Below are 17,413 nucleotides of genomic sequence, written 5' to 3'. Positions count from 1 at the left end.
CTCCTACTCAGATGACATTTGGATATAGTAAGTGGGTAATTTCCCCATCCTCCACCCCAAAAAAATATTAAGTATCATGTAATATCTTGTGTAATTTAATATCACGTATAGACACCTTTCATTAACCCGACACGTTCCACACCATTACGACGTGTGGTATTCATGATCTATGGAAGTACTAATTAAACTAATAAAACTATGTTAATATCCCGACAGCTCTTTTCGTACCTTGAGGACAACAGCAGCAGCGATTGCGCCAGCACACTGGGCCGCTATGTACATCACGGCCCTCAGGAGGAAAACGTGGCCGGCTGACAACAGGCCCACCGTTACTGCTGGGTTTACGTGCGCGCCGCTCACATGACCCAGGCACTGAAACACCATATACCATCCATCGCTCGCTGATTCCTTATTTTGTAATTTTCTGATGGTATTAACGTACGCGAGGATGCAAGGCATCTGAGATTGTGCTGTTCATTGTACAAAATTTTCAAGTTATTTCATCTGCCTCGTGTCACAAACATGTGAATAATGAAATAGTCTGTTTACCTTTATTTCAGTATCTGCATAATTAGAATATATGTTAACAGCAGTACTAGCTCTACTGTGAGCAGACTATTGTTGCACGAGCCCCTGTACAAAATGCTTCAGGTGACTTCAAAAATCAAGCATTTGTTAGATAATGCTAACTACCCATTACAAATGCCTCACGACGAGCGTTGTGTCAGTTTGTTTTGAAGAGCTCTACGTGCCATTAGAACAGGATGGTCACCCTAAATTTGAATTGTAAAAATGACTAATCAAGTGGTGACCTTATCTCGTTATGTTAAACGGATTGAACTAATGTGTTAACTCGTAGTCCTTCCACATGAGAAATCCTGAACCGAAAGAATACACTTTACTATGAAACAAAATCAATGAAACTACTACTGCACACCCCCTGTAACTATTTGCGTGCGAAACGGTTGGTTGGACACTTGTTTGCTTGTTACGGGACTGAACAGCGTGTTCGTCAGTCCATAGGCCTAGATAGTTCATCCTGAGTTGGTGACCGCCACAAATTTGAAAAGATTATTGAAGGTAGGAGCTTTAAGGCATGCATTGAAGGTAAGACTGACGTCAGAGCTAAGAATTTCCAGAAGGTATATTGATCGGACCTATACATAAGACAGAACGGACAGAAGGTCGCATTTCATCCCTCACTAACCCGATTAAATGTTAAGAAAACTGCATAGTAAAGAATCTCTTATCTATGAGATGCTTAATAGTGAAAGTGAGAAGGCTAAAATGTAATGGACATATGGTGGACAATCAATAACAAAAAGGCGAAAAATCAAGTCATCAGGTGGGTGGGGCCAGGCGAATGTCGCCCACGCCCCTGCATGCGACAGAAGTCAGCTCCAATCCGTTATCAAAGTGGTGACAAGAGGAACAACACCCACTATTAATTTGAGAGCTATCGCTGACACGAAAAATGGGGTGTAGCGGAAGGAGGGCTGACCACATCTAAGTGCAAGTGGATGACAGGCGACTGGTAAAGGCAATACAGTTTAGGGTCACCCCCACCTAGCATGTGACCAGTTCCAACCAACCCTCACCTACCCAGAATGGCTTTTAAAACTGTGACAAAAACCACTGTCAAAACAGAACTAGTTCCACTCAATGAGTTGTCCAACATTAGAGGTAAAGTGTTCAGAAGACCAGTCTTAGCATGGATAGGCAGGAGGAGGAACCATTCCACCAGGATATGAGCTACTGTCTGCAAAGACGGTGGATTGCTTCTTTGAGGCACGTATGAAGTGTTGTGCCGCAGTGGTCTCTTTGACATTGAGTTTATTAGAGGGGCAATAACCAACCAGATGTTCATATGTGAATAAGCTGGATCGTCAAAGTGAATGTTGACCGAGTGTTCACTTCTGTAACTGAATAGTCTGATGCCGATGTGAAACCATGTTCAGACGTGTGATAGCATGGCTAACCTCATTACAGATGTCTGAGGCCATAGGCTGGCCAGACTGGTGAAACAGGCGAGGCGCAGAACTGTGGCGGACCTAACGTCAGAAAAAATGGTTCAAATGGCTCTGAGCACTATGGGACATAACAACTGTGGTCATCAGTCCCCTAGAACTTAGAACTACCTAAACCTAACCAACCTAAGGACATCACACACATCCATGCCCGAGGCAGGATTCGAACCTGCGACGTAGCAGTCGCGCGGTTCCGGACTGGGCGCCTAGTAACGTCAGACTAATGCCGGTCAGCAGACAAGTATGTGTGAGCATAAAGCGCAACTAACACTCCTCATGATGAGCCTCCACAGCTAACGACCCACTCATGTGCCAATGTTGACACCACATCTGCAACTGCGACTGAAATGGACATGACCATCCGCACTGGACGTTGGCGCAATGGTAGAGCATTATATGGTCTGATGAATCCCGATACCTTTATCATGCTGATACGAGGGCACGAATCCATCGTCTTCTGGGGGAACTGCTCTTTCACGCCTGTACTGTGGGAACATTCACGTGGGCATCCATGGGTCCAGTGGAGTTCGTGCAAGACACCATGACAGCTGAGCAGCCGTGTACACTGGTTGCAGACCACGTACATCCGTTCATGAGGATCATGTTTCCCGATGGCAGTGCAGTTTTAGCGGAATAATGCGCCATGTCACAAAGGCAGGATTGTGGTTGAGTGGTTCACAGAACAGTAGTGAGCTCTAATGTGCTCACGCCCTCCCCAGCTCGCCAGATCTGAACCCACTAACCCATCTTATGTTATTTAATGTGCCCCGCTTCCCTATAATTCACGGGAATGGTATGTGCACAGATGTGGTGCCAACTTGCTCCAGCGATTTGCTAGGGCCTCACTGCTATGCCACGAAACGGCACTGCTGTTATTTGTACCAAATGTGGACATACTATTAGGTAGATGGTCAATGTTCTGGCTGATCAGTGTAAGTAGCAGTAGCACCCTGATACTCTTGCAAAACAACTGGACACTGAATGATCATGGGAGTAACTATATGATCTTGAACCAGATTAATTCGTTATCTGGGTAGTGTACTGAACAGGATATGCGGAACAGCAGGTTATGTGAAGCTCCTGGCAGAAGTTAGAGGTGCATTTCAGCTGGTAATTCTGCTGGAGGGTGTCAGCGAGGCGATGCACCGTTTACACAAAAAGAAGTGAGTGTGAGGAAACTGATGGATGATCGCTTACGTGATCAATACTTTGTACCCTCTGACGAAGTAAGAACCTAACTTCGGCTGGGAGACCACAGGAACGGTACAGCAATTCTCAACAAGGTGGAGCCGAGCCATAAATTATCAACCATAGAATCCAGCAAGACTATGGCCCTGTATGTATGGAAGAGTGATTTACAACTAAAGATGTTGACAAGTAAGTGGGGTCAAGCTTCTGCATGAAGCTAGTTTTTAGTAGCCACATGTTGCATAAAAGTAAACCTTTAAGAAGGTGACTTCCCAGAATAGGACTGCAACCACATCCTTGTTCTGCGTCAGAAAGCAGACGTCAGCATGGGCTATGGTGTGACGAGAAATGCACCACACTTTCACAGGAGATATTTGTAAACCATGGAAAGGTTATTGTATGTTTAAAGGGACTTGCTACTGAGTCGTTAGCCCATTTCATGACACGCAAAAAGGTAGGAAGCAACTACACAGGTAAGTCAGAGTTAGAAATGGTCGTGACAGTAAAGCCGACAGGTAAAGGTAAAAGCAACCCAGACAGAATCGGGCACAAGAGCGTCTAAAGGCACAACAATGTGAGGGGGAAGTAACTTTCTTACGAATTTAAATGGGACTCCTTAGAACCACATAGCTCATGCTAAACCTTTTTAGATAAATTCAAAGAACCTGTATTCACGAAAGACTGCTGCCACCATCGTGCATATCAAGGTAACAGTAAATTTTTGTTAAAAACGGCACCAAGTGGCAAAGTTTTTTTTTCTATTTTTAGGTGCTGCATCCGAATATGTTTGCCAAAAAATTTCGTGATGCAACACTGAAAAATGCAAAAGGTACTGTAACAACAACGACGCTGCACTATTGTACAGTTAAGTAAATTTTTTTCCATCTGATTTTTCGATAAACTAGTGTAACTGATGTTCTGATTTCATTTCTTTTTTGTTTCATGTCATTGTGTTAAGAAAACTAAACAAGTTTGAATGTGAATATTAATGCTTTATGTCAAATGTCAAGCAGTATTTTAATAGAATTGAAATGTAACAAATGTTGAAACTGTTGCAAGATGTTTAAAATCTTAACTGTACGTCTGGTCCATACGCAGGCAATGTGTTAGGATATGTATAATGTAAAACCTCGGGTGAATGCCCTGTCTGTAGGGGAGCGGTGAAAGGTGGATGGCAGGCGAGCGCGGGAAAATGCACGCGGGCACTGCATGGCACAACGGGCTCAGCAGTGGTAGTTGGAGTTTGGCATTGGTCTGAGCAACACCTTCTGGAGCGAGGAGGCTCTCCAGGAAGACGTTTCACTGAGCCTCGAGTATGCTGTTCCAACGCCCACACAGCATGGCAAAATTCCATAGGCACTAAATGGAGAAGTATTGCGACGCTAAGAAGAATTGAAGTGCCGATACGTCAAGAGCCATAGCTGTGGTTGTGTGTGTGCTCTGTGCCTCGCCATCTCGCCGGTCGCCAACCGCCGCATCGATAAAAGCAGGTTGAAACTTTTAGTACTGTATTCGTATGGACCATAGAGTGAACTGTTCAATAATAACCTAAATTTTACCAGAACTTTCCCCTCATTTAATTATCCTCACAGCTAACCTAGACAGGATCCTTTCCAAATGTTGTGCAATCCGAGTGTCCCGAAATGAAAAATTAAATTTTGTTAATAATAAATAATAATTACTTGCAGACCTAGTTATGTTTGAATGGTGTTTAAAGAACTGTTTTGTTAATGAACCAGTAAATGAATAACGAAGGTCTAATGAAGTTGAAAGGTAACTAATATTGATATAGTAATGAAGTTTAATTATTTCGAGACAGATATAAAGGTATTTAAATGAGAAGTAAATAAGATAAAAAGAGTAGTAACTCATACTGGAAATCGTGAACGCATGATAATTTCAGTAATCAATTTTTTAAATATAGTGATCATAACAGTTACAGGGCCCCCGCCCCTTTTTATTCATTTGAATTCTGTAGTGTTCCACATTGGTTTGACCAGCAAAAGTTAAAGTCAATATATAAGTCAAAATTTATCAGTGTTTTATCTTCATCAAAATTGACATTTTGTGTGTGGCTCGAAAGTGCTATTTCTAGGGTAACCTATGCCCTATTTTAATCAGATCAATAGACAGTACGAAGCTTTGTAGTATACATTATAGTGTAGTGTTATGTATTCATGGTTTTTCCATATCAGTACTGAACGTGAAACTATCAGTTCAATAGATTTTCTGGTTCTAAAATTTTACTATGTTGCGCAGTGTTACTACGTGTTTTGCATGAATATACATCAACTTGTACAAGGAAGAAACTCAATGCCTAATTAGGCTGGCGACCGCATTATTATTAAATTGGTAGCATCTTCAGTGTTGCTTTTGGTCCATCCTGACGTGTAATTGCATTTCGAACTTACTTGACGGATCATTGTTATTACAGAGTGGGTGTAAGTCTGATTTGCCACTATTCAGGTACACGCGGTCAATATCTATACGAAAATCCTGTCTCGTAAGGTGAACCCCGCTCACTTACCATAGTACAGGCTTTAATGAGTATTGTGTGCCCCACGCGCACGTTACAGTACCATTTTGGGCACTTGTTGCATCTAACAAAGTACCAACTTCTGGTAAGTAACTTCTATTCAGAATGGAAGTGTACAAAATTTCCTACCTATTTCACTACCTTTATATCTCCGACAAACTTAGGGCTCAAGCGCTAATTGAGAACTGACGTGTGTCGACTGTCTCCTTAAAACACTTTCCATTCCAAATCCATTATTATCAGCTGTAACTTTGTGAATTCCTCCTAGTTTTACGTTGAATACAATGTAGAATGTGTTATCCGTTATGGAAGCTCCAGTAAGACGAGAAGAACCGTTTCTAAATTCACTTTGTATTCAAGTTCTAAGCAAATGTGATTCCGTCTACGTCTTCGTTTTATATTCCATACCTTCAACATGGCTGGTTAGAGAACTTTTCCACACAAACGACTTTTCTTACACTTTTACCCCTGTCAGTTTTCGCTGATAACTGGAAAGTACGATATACGTCTAGCACTTCGGCGCCACTCTCACTTTGGCGCCCCGAGCGGCACACCAGAACGAGATGGCCGGAGGAGGAAATTTGTTTCTCATGGCTCTGTATGGGAAAGGTCATGCGACTAAAGCGAGTGATTTGGAATGCAGGCAATACGTATCTTCAACGCACTAAAGTGAAACCAATATTGCCTCACCACTTCTCACCGAAGCTACTGCATGACAACATTCAGTTTACTTTCACGTGGAGCAGTTGTTATCCGGTCGAACAATACTGAACAAAACGAGTTGCGTGGAAAACAAGTAGTGGTCTCTTGCCAGTGCAACTGAGCCCTGCACTGGACTAGACTCTAGCCATTACTTGTAATTGTTAAAGACGGCTGTCAATGCACTTGTGGAGGCAGGAAAGCTAACACATTGCTCCCCGATTTTCACATCGTGCGAAGAGCGGAATGAACGTCCAGCCCCAGTGAGGCAGCACTGGTCTAGCTTAAGTGACTAAAGGAGACCGAGTGTGAGTAGAGACACTTGCACGAAGCGGAAGATACGTCATCTTTTTCGTAATCCTCCCTCCTTGAGATGATCAAGCTTTTCTTACTGTCTCTTACTCCCTGGATTAAGAAGTCCCGATGCTGATGCAACAACCCGAACCTTTACCAAGACCCACTGCCTTCGAAGGACCTCAGCTAGGACCCTCTAAACGACGGTACATTTCTGCCCAAATTGTTTTTACGTAATCATGTAACTTAATATGAATAATTTTCAACGATTTTTCGTTGAAATTCCAAATTTCTTGTCACAGCTAATACAAGGTCTGATTTGTGTAACTTTTACATTATGTAATTTGTGAAATAATGACCTTTGCATATGCGATATAATGTTGGTATGTGAAGAGAATTGGAGGAATTCACTGACAGCCTTTAAAAATCAATTCGAGTTGTGGAGCGGAAAAGTGAGTTTCTTCATAGGGCAGAACAAATACGTCTGTTTTTAACTAACGCTTGGGCACGACGGCTCGTGGGTGAAAAATCCTTAATAACGGCATTTCTAGGAAATTTTATGCACTCATTTCGAATAGGGAGGTTATTTACGAAAATATGACTTCCTAGTTACAAGCAAGGAACAGCCAAAAATGTTTCTGCATTTTCTCAAGGTCATGAAATTTTGCAGGCAAAATTAATTCCGGTTTAGCACCCCCAGAAAACAATTGAAATCAAAACCACTCCACAACCTTCCTGGTCAAAACAAATTTTCACTAAAATAATGAGAAATAGGTAAGTATGTGCGGTGTCTTGCGCCAATTTTCTCTGTTCACCAATGGTATGGGAGAAACACCAGTATTGGTTCTATTTACCCTCCACCGAGTGCTGTACAATGATTCACTGACTTAAGATGAACGTGGGTCAACACAACTGACGTGTACCGTGTAACGCTCACAAAGTGTGATCCAAATTTGACTGCCAGGGAAATTTTTGTTCAGGATAGCCCATAACAGCAAGCGTGAGGACAGCTGCTAAGAATACCAATAAGTTTCGGTATTTTCGCTGGTAACTTTTCGACCACCCAATTTGCTGGTATGACCTCTTGCGCAGCAACTATCATCTCTCCGTACACTGAACTATAGCTTGCCCGACTACGATTTGAGCATGAAACAACCATAGTGTGTTTCAATTTCTAGTCTATGCAGATGGATTGCACCTAGTGCAATGTTACGGAAGGTCCTTAGAAGTGAGTTATGATTCCGGGAAAATTTAAATATTTAGTAAACACTCAGTAAAAGCTTTTATTAGCTAAATTTTATGACCACACGGCTCGTTTCGAGTAGGCCCCTGCTCACAACCGTTTATTTCGCCCGTTGTCTAAGGACTGCGATTCATTCGTCTAATCCCGTAACGTGGCAGTTTTGTATTTTTAGAGGGTGCACCATTACGATGAATGTGACGGTTTGATCATTCACACTGAATTGCAAGTGTTACTATCAGAACTATATAACAAATGATAGGTTCCTCCAAAACATAGGCTATTTCAGCTTCGGGCACTGATGTCTAAGTGCATGCTGAGTATACTACGTAAGTCGAACAGAAGCATATATCCTGACGTTACATTGACTTTGAAACTTACTGATTTTAACGCGAAAGACAAGAAATAATTACAAGGAGTGGTGAAACACCATCCAGCTCTACACGAACTATACAGTAGCAGTATAAATGTGTATATCAGAATGAACAGTAGTCAGTCCCCTTGACGTAATGTATTTAAGGCCTAAAGTTAGAGGTCAATTACGTAATATTGTCACCATAGCTCTTAATACCTTTGGTATTTCAAATACTTAGAGAAAATAGCTCATACTTTAACAGTGACGTCTTCACGTTATAGAAGAAAGAATCCAAGCGGAAGTACTGACCACATTAACGGATCAGTTTACACTTTAGTTTTGCCTGGTATACATTCATTGGAATAAAATCCGAAAGTAATAAGACTAAATTCAGGAAGAGACTTTCAGTTACTTTGCTTACGTATTTCAGCCTACGTAAAACATTCTGGCAAACATTTGATTGTTTAGGGCATTCACTTAGACAAATTGGCGATGTAACTGTTTCAGAAAAACCACACTTTAAAACTGAAAGACTGATGTGCAATTCCTCCCACTATAGATAAATACCTTAATAGGGGCTGTTAGACCACTAAGTCAAAACGTTTTATTTCAGTTGACAGCACTGTCCCAAACCAAGATTAGGTATTTTGTGTATGAAATATTACAAGTGCATAACTTTCATTCTGACAGTTAATTCTGTAAATGTTAGTTCAGTTTACTGTTATGCATTCACCTATTTTGACGATCTTAACTGACAACCACGCGGGGTAGCCGCGCGGTGTAGGGCTTCTTATCTCCCCGTCGGAGGTTCGAGTCCTCCCTTGCGCACTCGTGTGTGCATGTTGTGCATAGAGTAAGTTGGATTAAGTAGGACCGATGACCTAAGCAGTTTGGTCCCCTAAGGTCTTACCACCAATAACATTTATTCCGAAAGGAAAAGTAACTGCCAAATCGGGAGCTGATAAATAAAATGGCTAAGGTAACTGCCGAAGACTTCAGAATTAGCATGAAAAGAACGTAGCTGTTCCAAAAGCAAGCAGTTACGGCAAATTTTCCGACAAACTAATTTGTCCGATAGTTTCAGTGAGGATAAATGTAATATTTGAACTAAAGCTTCACAATATACCCATTACGTCTATATTCTTGCTTAATAGCATCAAATGATAGCTAAGCTCAAAAATGCACACTTTTCCAGTGACATTGCCATTACAAATCTCTGAACAGTACATTCACTGCACTGGATATAGCAACTGGATTTAAATATATTAATAAAAACCTGTTACTCACCTGAACAACACATGCAACAATCAGCCCGAAGGCCAGTGAAATTTGAACAGTCGTTGGCTTGTATCCTTCAGACCAAGCTACAGTGGTAGAGCCACAGCCTACGAGGACCAACAGGAATGTTCCTATGAACTCCGCTGCAAACTTTCGCCAAGTAGTGCTGTACACTTCGACCTCGTGCAAACCTGCTGCAGCCCAAGCGCCTATAGAGGAAGTATTTTACAGTAGTTTCACAGAATCCCAGAGCATGTCTTACATGTGACTTTCATATCAAAGCTACTAACGATGTTTTACAGTTACTGTTATACAGATACAAAAGATTAACTGTATTGTATGAAATACACCAGAGCTATTTTACGAAGTTGCTTCTTTGGATATTGTTAATGAAATGCTCATAAATCTCACAGTATCACTATGCCATAACGGCAGATTTAAGTTTGCCTAGTCTCTGAACCACTTGTTGCAAACGTAACGCTAACGTTTTACGAATAACAAACCGTAGCTTTATGAATATTTCAACGTATTTTACTATAATTTCTTAAAGCTGCTGAAACACTGACGGTATCCAAAACTTTAAAATAGTTAAGCGGGAAAACTAATTTTCCAGCGTTTGTATCAGTGGAGCGTTCGAACTTATTAGTCTGCTTAGGTTCCAAGCAATCGCACTGGAGGCGTCTGAAGAGCCTGCAGTGATTAATAATGCTGCACCACAGTTCCTACCGTATGCCTGCACGTCGCCAATTTCCTTGTCAATGATTTCTGCGAACTTAAGCTGTAACCATCTTATTTGCACAATCTCAAATCGTTGAGAAGGATATTTACGTCATGTGCAACCAGTGATACCAACGCCGAAAAATAATTTGTTTTTCCGCTTAACTATTTTAGGTATTTGGATACCGTGAATCTTTCAGCAGCTATAAGAAATTATAGTAAACTCCTTCGAAACATTTGTAAAGCTACGGGTTGTTATTCGTAGAACCGTAACATTTACTTTCCGCGTTAGAAGTCTGAACTCCGAGAAGTTCCTCGACTTAAGATACCAGTAACTTCAGAAGAGTTTTGTGGGTTCTGTCAACGCTTCCAGCATCATTAGCATGTGCTGGAAACTTTAATATTCAGTTTCAGACGATATGCACAAAGCTAATGTCAGACAAGCGACGAGAATTTAAGGTCCTACTATCGACAACTACAATTGACTTTCTTCCCCATTACGATTTTGCTTTCAACCAAGATCTGATTAACAGTACGCCGTTCAGTCACAAGTTTTTACCTATCACTAAGAAGACCATCACCAGTTGGTTAGAATACTTTGTGAACTATTTCAGCAACATTAGGATTACCGCCAGGCAGTACACTGAACTAAGGGTAGTTTCCTTTAACTGCTATTTTTGTACGGTAGACTGCTTCAAGAGAAAAGACTAGGTGGAGCTTCGCAGTTTCGACCGCACCCTTGTATTGCAAAGAAGTGGGTTCTAGAGATTTCACTCTACGTAGTACGTATCACTTCAGTCGAATGGAGTTACTTGAAGAGAACTTTTTCAGAACCAAAGTTCTGAATTTCACTTAACTACAGCTGTCTACAGAAGACTAGATACATTATGGAGAAATTAATAGCCCTAGAGTATATTCTTATAACGTGTTTTACACTTTATGACGCAGAAGCAGCCAAATCTTTAACCCACTTACTAACGGTTCTCTCAAACGTATTCGAGTTTAATTTTACTCTTGAGACTTCCGTGACAGACCCGTTTAGAAGCCTCTCCTAGGTGCTGCCAGAGAAAGTAAATACCGTAACATTCTTCCAGCTGCCTGACGTCAGGTGGTTACTGCTACCAAGCAGCGAAAGCTGTTACTTACAAATAGCAGCCACAGGCTCTCTCTAGCAGATATCTGGAACAAATGTGGGATTTTGGTAACGTGAATCTGTGACAGTATTTCATTTTGAGATGTTTCATGGGTTAAAACGGTAATTCTGAAATTAGAGAATTCCATGGCCCATGAATGACACTCTTCGATATCCTTTGGCAGGAAATTTCATCGTTTTAAAGTTCAATATATTTGCAAAAATTAAAGCTAACATGCCAAGCTTTTCACATGCATAACAATACGAGTGAAATAAAATACTGATTAAAGGGATAGCGATCCAACCTGAACGAAAGAAAACTGCACACTTTTCTAACCTCCGTATCAATTCATCCTTACTACACACTATTCCACACTCCACATTCTAACGCAGCTGATTCGCGTTAACACTGACCTTCCTTCATATTCGCATAGCACGGCATGACTGGAAACAGCTGCACACTGACCAACAAGATGTCCTCGCTCGACTGAACGGGAAATCATATCCGTACTAGTCAACCAGTACCGTATTGGCGCAAACATTTTCACGGCAAAGACTATACACTTCTACCATCAGTCCACGTTTGAAACTCTCAAGTTTTCTTTAATGTATAGAGAGCCAATCTGCATGCTGAATTTTATGCTCAGCAATGAAAAATAATTGTTGGATGAACATACAAATGTTCAGCATGTTTCCTGATAGGCATCCTTCGTGTTTGACATTAAGGCGACAGTGACAAGTATACTTTAGGTGATTTTTTTTCAGATATGCTCTGTGAATGCTTACTCCGAATCTTCGAATCTAAACTAAATGCCGGCCGCGGTGGCCGTGCGGTTCTGGCGCTGCAGTCCGGAACCGCGAGGCTGCTACGGTCGCAGGTTCGAATCCTGCCTCGGGCATGGGTGTGTGTGATGTCCTTAGGTTAGTTAGGTTTAAGTAGTTCTAAGTTCTAGGGGCCTTATGACCTAAGATGTTGAGTCCCATAGTGCTCAGAGCCATTTGAACCATCAAACTAAATACCGACAAACCTAAGAACATTACTGCATGAATACACTGTAATATATTGGAATGAATTTATTGCATAAATAAGAAGCAGGTGCCAATACTTTTTACGTGTTGCCTCCCTACCTATTAGTGTGCTAAACCATAAGAAATAAGTTGCAGTAAACTGTCTTTTACAGTGCTTTAATCTGTCTTCGTGGTGGACATTGGTTCATCTAATTGACTCTGTGGTACTACATCGGGTTAGAGGAACTGTTCATGGTCTTCATTTCGCAGGCAAACATGAGATATCGTAGAAATAGGAACATCTAGGATTGTTTACACACTGACTGGATTAAATTACAGATATCTGCACACAGTCATATAGAAACAGGATGCAGAATACTGTCGAATTCGCCCGGTGGATGGGGTGAAACTTGGCGGCTTCTAGTAGCCTCTCGAAGCCTGTATACGAAATGCTAGCATAGGATTATTTTATCCTCTCCTTTCTTTAATTCCAATTTTCCTTGTATGCTAAGAGTCGAATGTTTATACCATCGCAAAACAAGAATGGCATTACGTTATTAAGTTAAAGCACATCACTCACAAGGCCAGCGCAATTAAGAGCAAAGGAAAAGTTAAACAATAGTATTCGGACTCTGTGTCTATTTCAGCGCGCTAGTTCTGCTTTTATGAAGTTCACTCACCTGGGATGATTGGACTGTAGGTCACATTCCTCTCTGCTGTGCTTAAATTAGTATTCCACAGTTCCATTCTGGATGCATCTCAACTCCGCCTTGGGTGCAGATTGTATTTTCAATTAACCTGTATTCTTTTGAAACTCTTAGACAGGTGTACAACAGTCAAATGGTTCTAACCATAAACAGTGTTGATCGGCTTCAAAGCCCAAAATTCTTTGCCCTTTAACTCTCTAAATTAAGGAAGGTTCCACTCTCACACCTCGTTAAGACGAAGTCATTAGAGATATACTGTATTGTATGTTAACCGGGGACCTAGAAACGACGGAGAGACTCCGTCCCCGCCGCAGCCGCAGTGGTCCACAACCCCACGACGACTACCGCAGTCCACTTCACCCCTCCGCCGCCCCACACCGAACCCAGGGTTACTGTGGGCTTCGGCCCCCGGTGAACCCCCCAGGGAACGTCTCACATCAGACGAGTGTTTGCGTGGTAGAGTAACGGTGGTGTACGCGTACGTGGAGAACTTGTTTGTGGAGCAATCGCCGGCATAGTGTAACTGAGGCGGAATAAGGGGAACCAGCCCGCATTCGCCGAGGCAGATGGAAAACCGCCTAAAACCATCCACACACTGGCCTGTGACGGACCTCGACACAAATCGGCCCGGCGTTAGACCGGACGGCCAACCTGGCGGGCAGAGATATACTACGCAAGCTCATATTATACAAACATCGAGATCGGCTGTGGCTTTGTTACAGTAAATATCTGAACTTCCGCCAGAAATGCTTTTAGAGAACCACTAAACCCTAAATCATAATGGGAGCGCAGATACTTGGATCCAGCCTTCCCTGAATACGAGCTAATTATTTTATCACTAGCTACCCTATCTCGGTATATATTTTCTTAATTTTTGCGTAACTTATATTCTTAGTGGGTATGACCTCCGTCAACGATTCTTTCAGAACAGTTTACAGACGTTTGCTAGGTGTATGATCCAAGGGCTTCCTGGTATGTAGTACGTAGTTATCAAGCAATGCACATATGCGTCACTTAACTATATTTAAGAACTGTTTTTAAAATATTATGATGGAAACTAAACTGGATATGCAGTACTGTTGATACTGTTTCTGTTAGGGTCAGTTATCACTTACTGCTACTGACGATTCACCTGTTTAGATACGGATATGTATGTTCATTTCATATAGTACAAAAGAAAGAACCAGTGCAACAATAACTCAGAGTGACACTGTTAGTACTCAATCACCAACTGTCAGCCGCCACATACATGGTCTTGGAGTGAAGTTCCTGACGGAAAAAACAACCGTCCTGAAGATGTTTTGCAGGATATCAAACGTACCATCGTTTGTAAATACACTCTCTAGCTCAAGACTTTTGACACCATTTCCGGACGTGGCCTTTCTTGACGTTAAGGAGCAGATGTAAATTCTATGAGCTTGAGTACTTGTATTGCCACAAGGATATTTATCATCAACCTAGTCAGTTTTCTATGTGAATGGTTATATGTCGCATTAGATATTGGATAAAGCTTATAAATGTATTTATAAAGCGCTTTTTTGTGCTACGGAAAAGGCATAGGCCTTTCCGCCGGTTTTAAGCTTCTTGTTGTCAAAGGAGGGAGATCAGGATTTAACTTCCAATCGAGGACGAAGTCATGAATCTGACAAGTATGAGGAAGGAAAGTGACCGTGTCATTTTCAAAGTAAATCTTGCCACTTCAGACTTAGATTTGAGGAAACCACATTAAATCTAAATTAGGATGCCGAGTGGAGACTTTAACATTATTTCTCACGATTACGATTCAATTTCTGTCGATATCTGATATATGAATTAAATTCTGAGCTGTGGAATACTGATGCCCTCAACGATGGTCCACCTGTCCAGCCTTCGACTATGCAAAAGTTACATACCGTGCAAAGAGTTCATTCTGGGAACGTCCATCCAGATGAACCTGGCCTATACTCGCTATATTGTTCCTAGGATCGTAAAAAGTGCTAGTTTAACCCATAATCTAAAGCTGTGTGCAAAATTTATATTTTCATTTTATAAAGCAGTTCTCCAAATGATTAGTACAATTAGTAGGAAGCCACATAAAATCTAAATTAGGATTGCCGAGTGGAGATTTTAACTCTATTTCTCACGATTGCGATTCAATTTCTTTCGATATCTGATATATGAATGTCTCCAAATGATTAGTACAATTTCTCAGGTGAGATGCGTGATCAATATACTATTAGCGTGCGCTTTTGGTAGTATCGCCAGGAAGAATATGACTGAGTCAGAAGATGCTACATTGTATACAGATCATTTATTGTGTTCCACTCTCCAAAACTGACCATCCACTGTAATCAAAACGTAAAGACCAGTAAGTGTATGCATGCGCTGGGTAAGGTCTTCCAGAAATTAGTGTGCAATACACTGAAGAGCCAAAGAAACTGGTATAAGTATACGTATTCAAATGCGGAGATAGGTAAACAGGCAAAATGCGGCGCTACGGTCCGCAACGGTCCAGACATGTGTCTGGCGCAGCTGTTAGATCGGTTACTGCTGCTACAATGGCAGGTTAACAAGATTTGAGTGAGTTTGAACGTGTTATAGTCGGCGCACGAGCTATGGGAGACAGCATCTTCCAGGTAGCGATGAAGTGGAGATTTTCCTGTACGACCATTTCACGAGTGTACCGTAAATATCAGGAATCCGGTAAAACATCAAATCCCCGTCATCGCTGCGGCCGGAAAATGATCCTGCAAGAACGGGACCAACGGTGACTGTAGAGAATCTTTCAACGTGACAGAAGTGCAGCCCTTCCGCAAATTGCTGCATATTTCAGTGAAGAGTCAGCGTGTGAACCATTCAACAAAACATAATCAATATGGGCTTTTGGAGCCAAAGGCCCACTCGTGTACCCATGATGACTGCACGACACAAAGCTTTACGCCTCACCTGGGCCCGCCAACAACGACATTGGACTGTTGATGACTGGAAACATGTTGCCTGGTCGGACGAGTCTTGTTTCAAATTGTATGGAGCAGATGGACGTGTACGGGTATGTAGAAAACCTCATGATTCCATGGATCCTGCATGTCAGCAGGGGACTGTTCAAGTTGGTGGAGGTTCTGTAATGCTGTGGGGCGTGTGCAGTTGGAGTGGTATCGGACCCCTGAGACGTCTAGATACGACTCTGACAGATGACACGTATGTAAGCATCCTGTCTGATCACCTGCGTCCATTCATGACCATTGTGCATTCTGCGGACAATGCGACACCTCACACGTCCAGAGTGGCTACAGAGTGGCTTCAGGAACACTCTTCTGAGTTTAAACATTTCCGCTGGCCGCCAAACTCCCCAGACATGAACATCACTGAACATATCTGGTATGCCTTGCAACGTTCTGTTCAGAAGAGATCTCCATCCCCGTAGGATTCATGGTGTCAGTTTCCTCCAGCACTACTTCAGACATTAGTCGAGTCTATGCCACGTTGTGTTGCGGCACTTATGCTTGCTCGCGGGGGCCCTACACGATATTAGGCAGGTGTACCAGTTTCTTGGGCCTTCAGTGTATATTTAATGATCACTGCAAGCTGAAAGGCATGAGTCCCTGTCTATTCTGGTTTATTGGAAAGAACTCTACGAAAACTATAAGAAACACAAAGTGTAATGGCAAGGTAGTCACGAAATTTCTACAAACTGTGACCAGTATAGTTTTTTTTTGTTTTGTTTTGTTTTGTTTTAGAGCGCAAAAACAACTAGGGTCATACACGCCTACCCAGAATAGTTAAAATATTAAGGAGCACATCTAGTCACCATCTGTTACCGTATGCGACAGCAATAACTATCATTACATGCAGATTACAGAGATACCTTCATCTGTGATAGCTCTTTAATAAATCAGAATTGACAGGGACTCGTGTTTTTCAGCTTACAAAGGTCTTGAAGTCTTTTACACAATAATTTATATATCTCACCCAATACATTTGCAAGTGAGTAAGTTTTTGGCTGCAGCGGTTGTAAGCTTTAGTGAGTAGCACACAGTAAATAAACTACAGACTGTGAATAATATTGACTCAAACATAGGGGAACCATACTTCAGAGTGCGCAGTTGAGGTATAACCTTAAATATCTGGGTTATTATCAATAGGAAAACAAAATATTTTAGGTTTATATTAATGAATAAAAATCTACATGTTCAGAAAACTACAACAGCAGAGAACTTTTCAAAAATACAAAAAAAGGGAATGCGCACTCTTTC

The 17,413-nt window shown here is 41.7% G+C and overlaps 1 protein-coding gene across 1 annotated transcript in view; it reads right to left on the bottom strand.

Moving 5' to 3' along the window:
- Positions 1-13,221, bottom strand: part of LOC124722452 (aquaporin AQPAe.a-like) — a 97,338-nt gene extending 84,117 nt beyond the window's left edge. Inside the window, exons 1-3 of the mRNA XM_047247612.1 lie at positions 13,155-13,221; positions 9,627-9,826; positions 229-372 (exon numbers count right to left, since the gene is read on the bottom strand). Coding sequence (XP_047103568.1) covers positions 229-372; positions 9,627-9,826; positions 13,155-13,221 — 411 coding nt within the window. The remainder of the gene's footprint in view (positions 1-228; positions 373-9,626; positions 9,827-13,154) is intronic.
- Between the last annotated feature and the right edge of the window lie 4,192 nt (positions 13,222-17,413).

Source organism: Schistocerca piceifrons, chromosome X, assembly GCF_021461385.2.
Source record: "Schistocerca piceifrons isolate TAMUIC-IGC-003096 chromosome X, iqSchPice1.1, whole genome shotgun sequence".
NCBI classification, from domain to species: domain Eukaryota; kingdom Metazoa; phylum Arthropoda; class Insecta; order Orthoptera; family Acrididae; genus Schistocerca; species Schistocerca piceifrons.
Note: the sequence above shows the minus strand (reverse complement) of the source record. Positions and strands in the feature narration are given on the sequence as shown.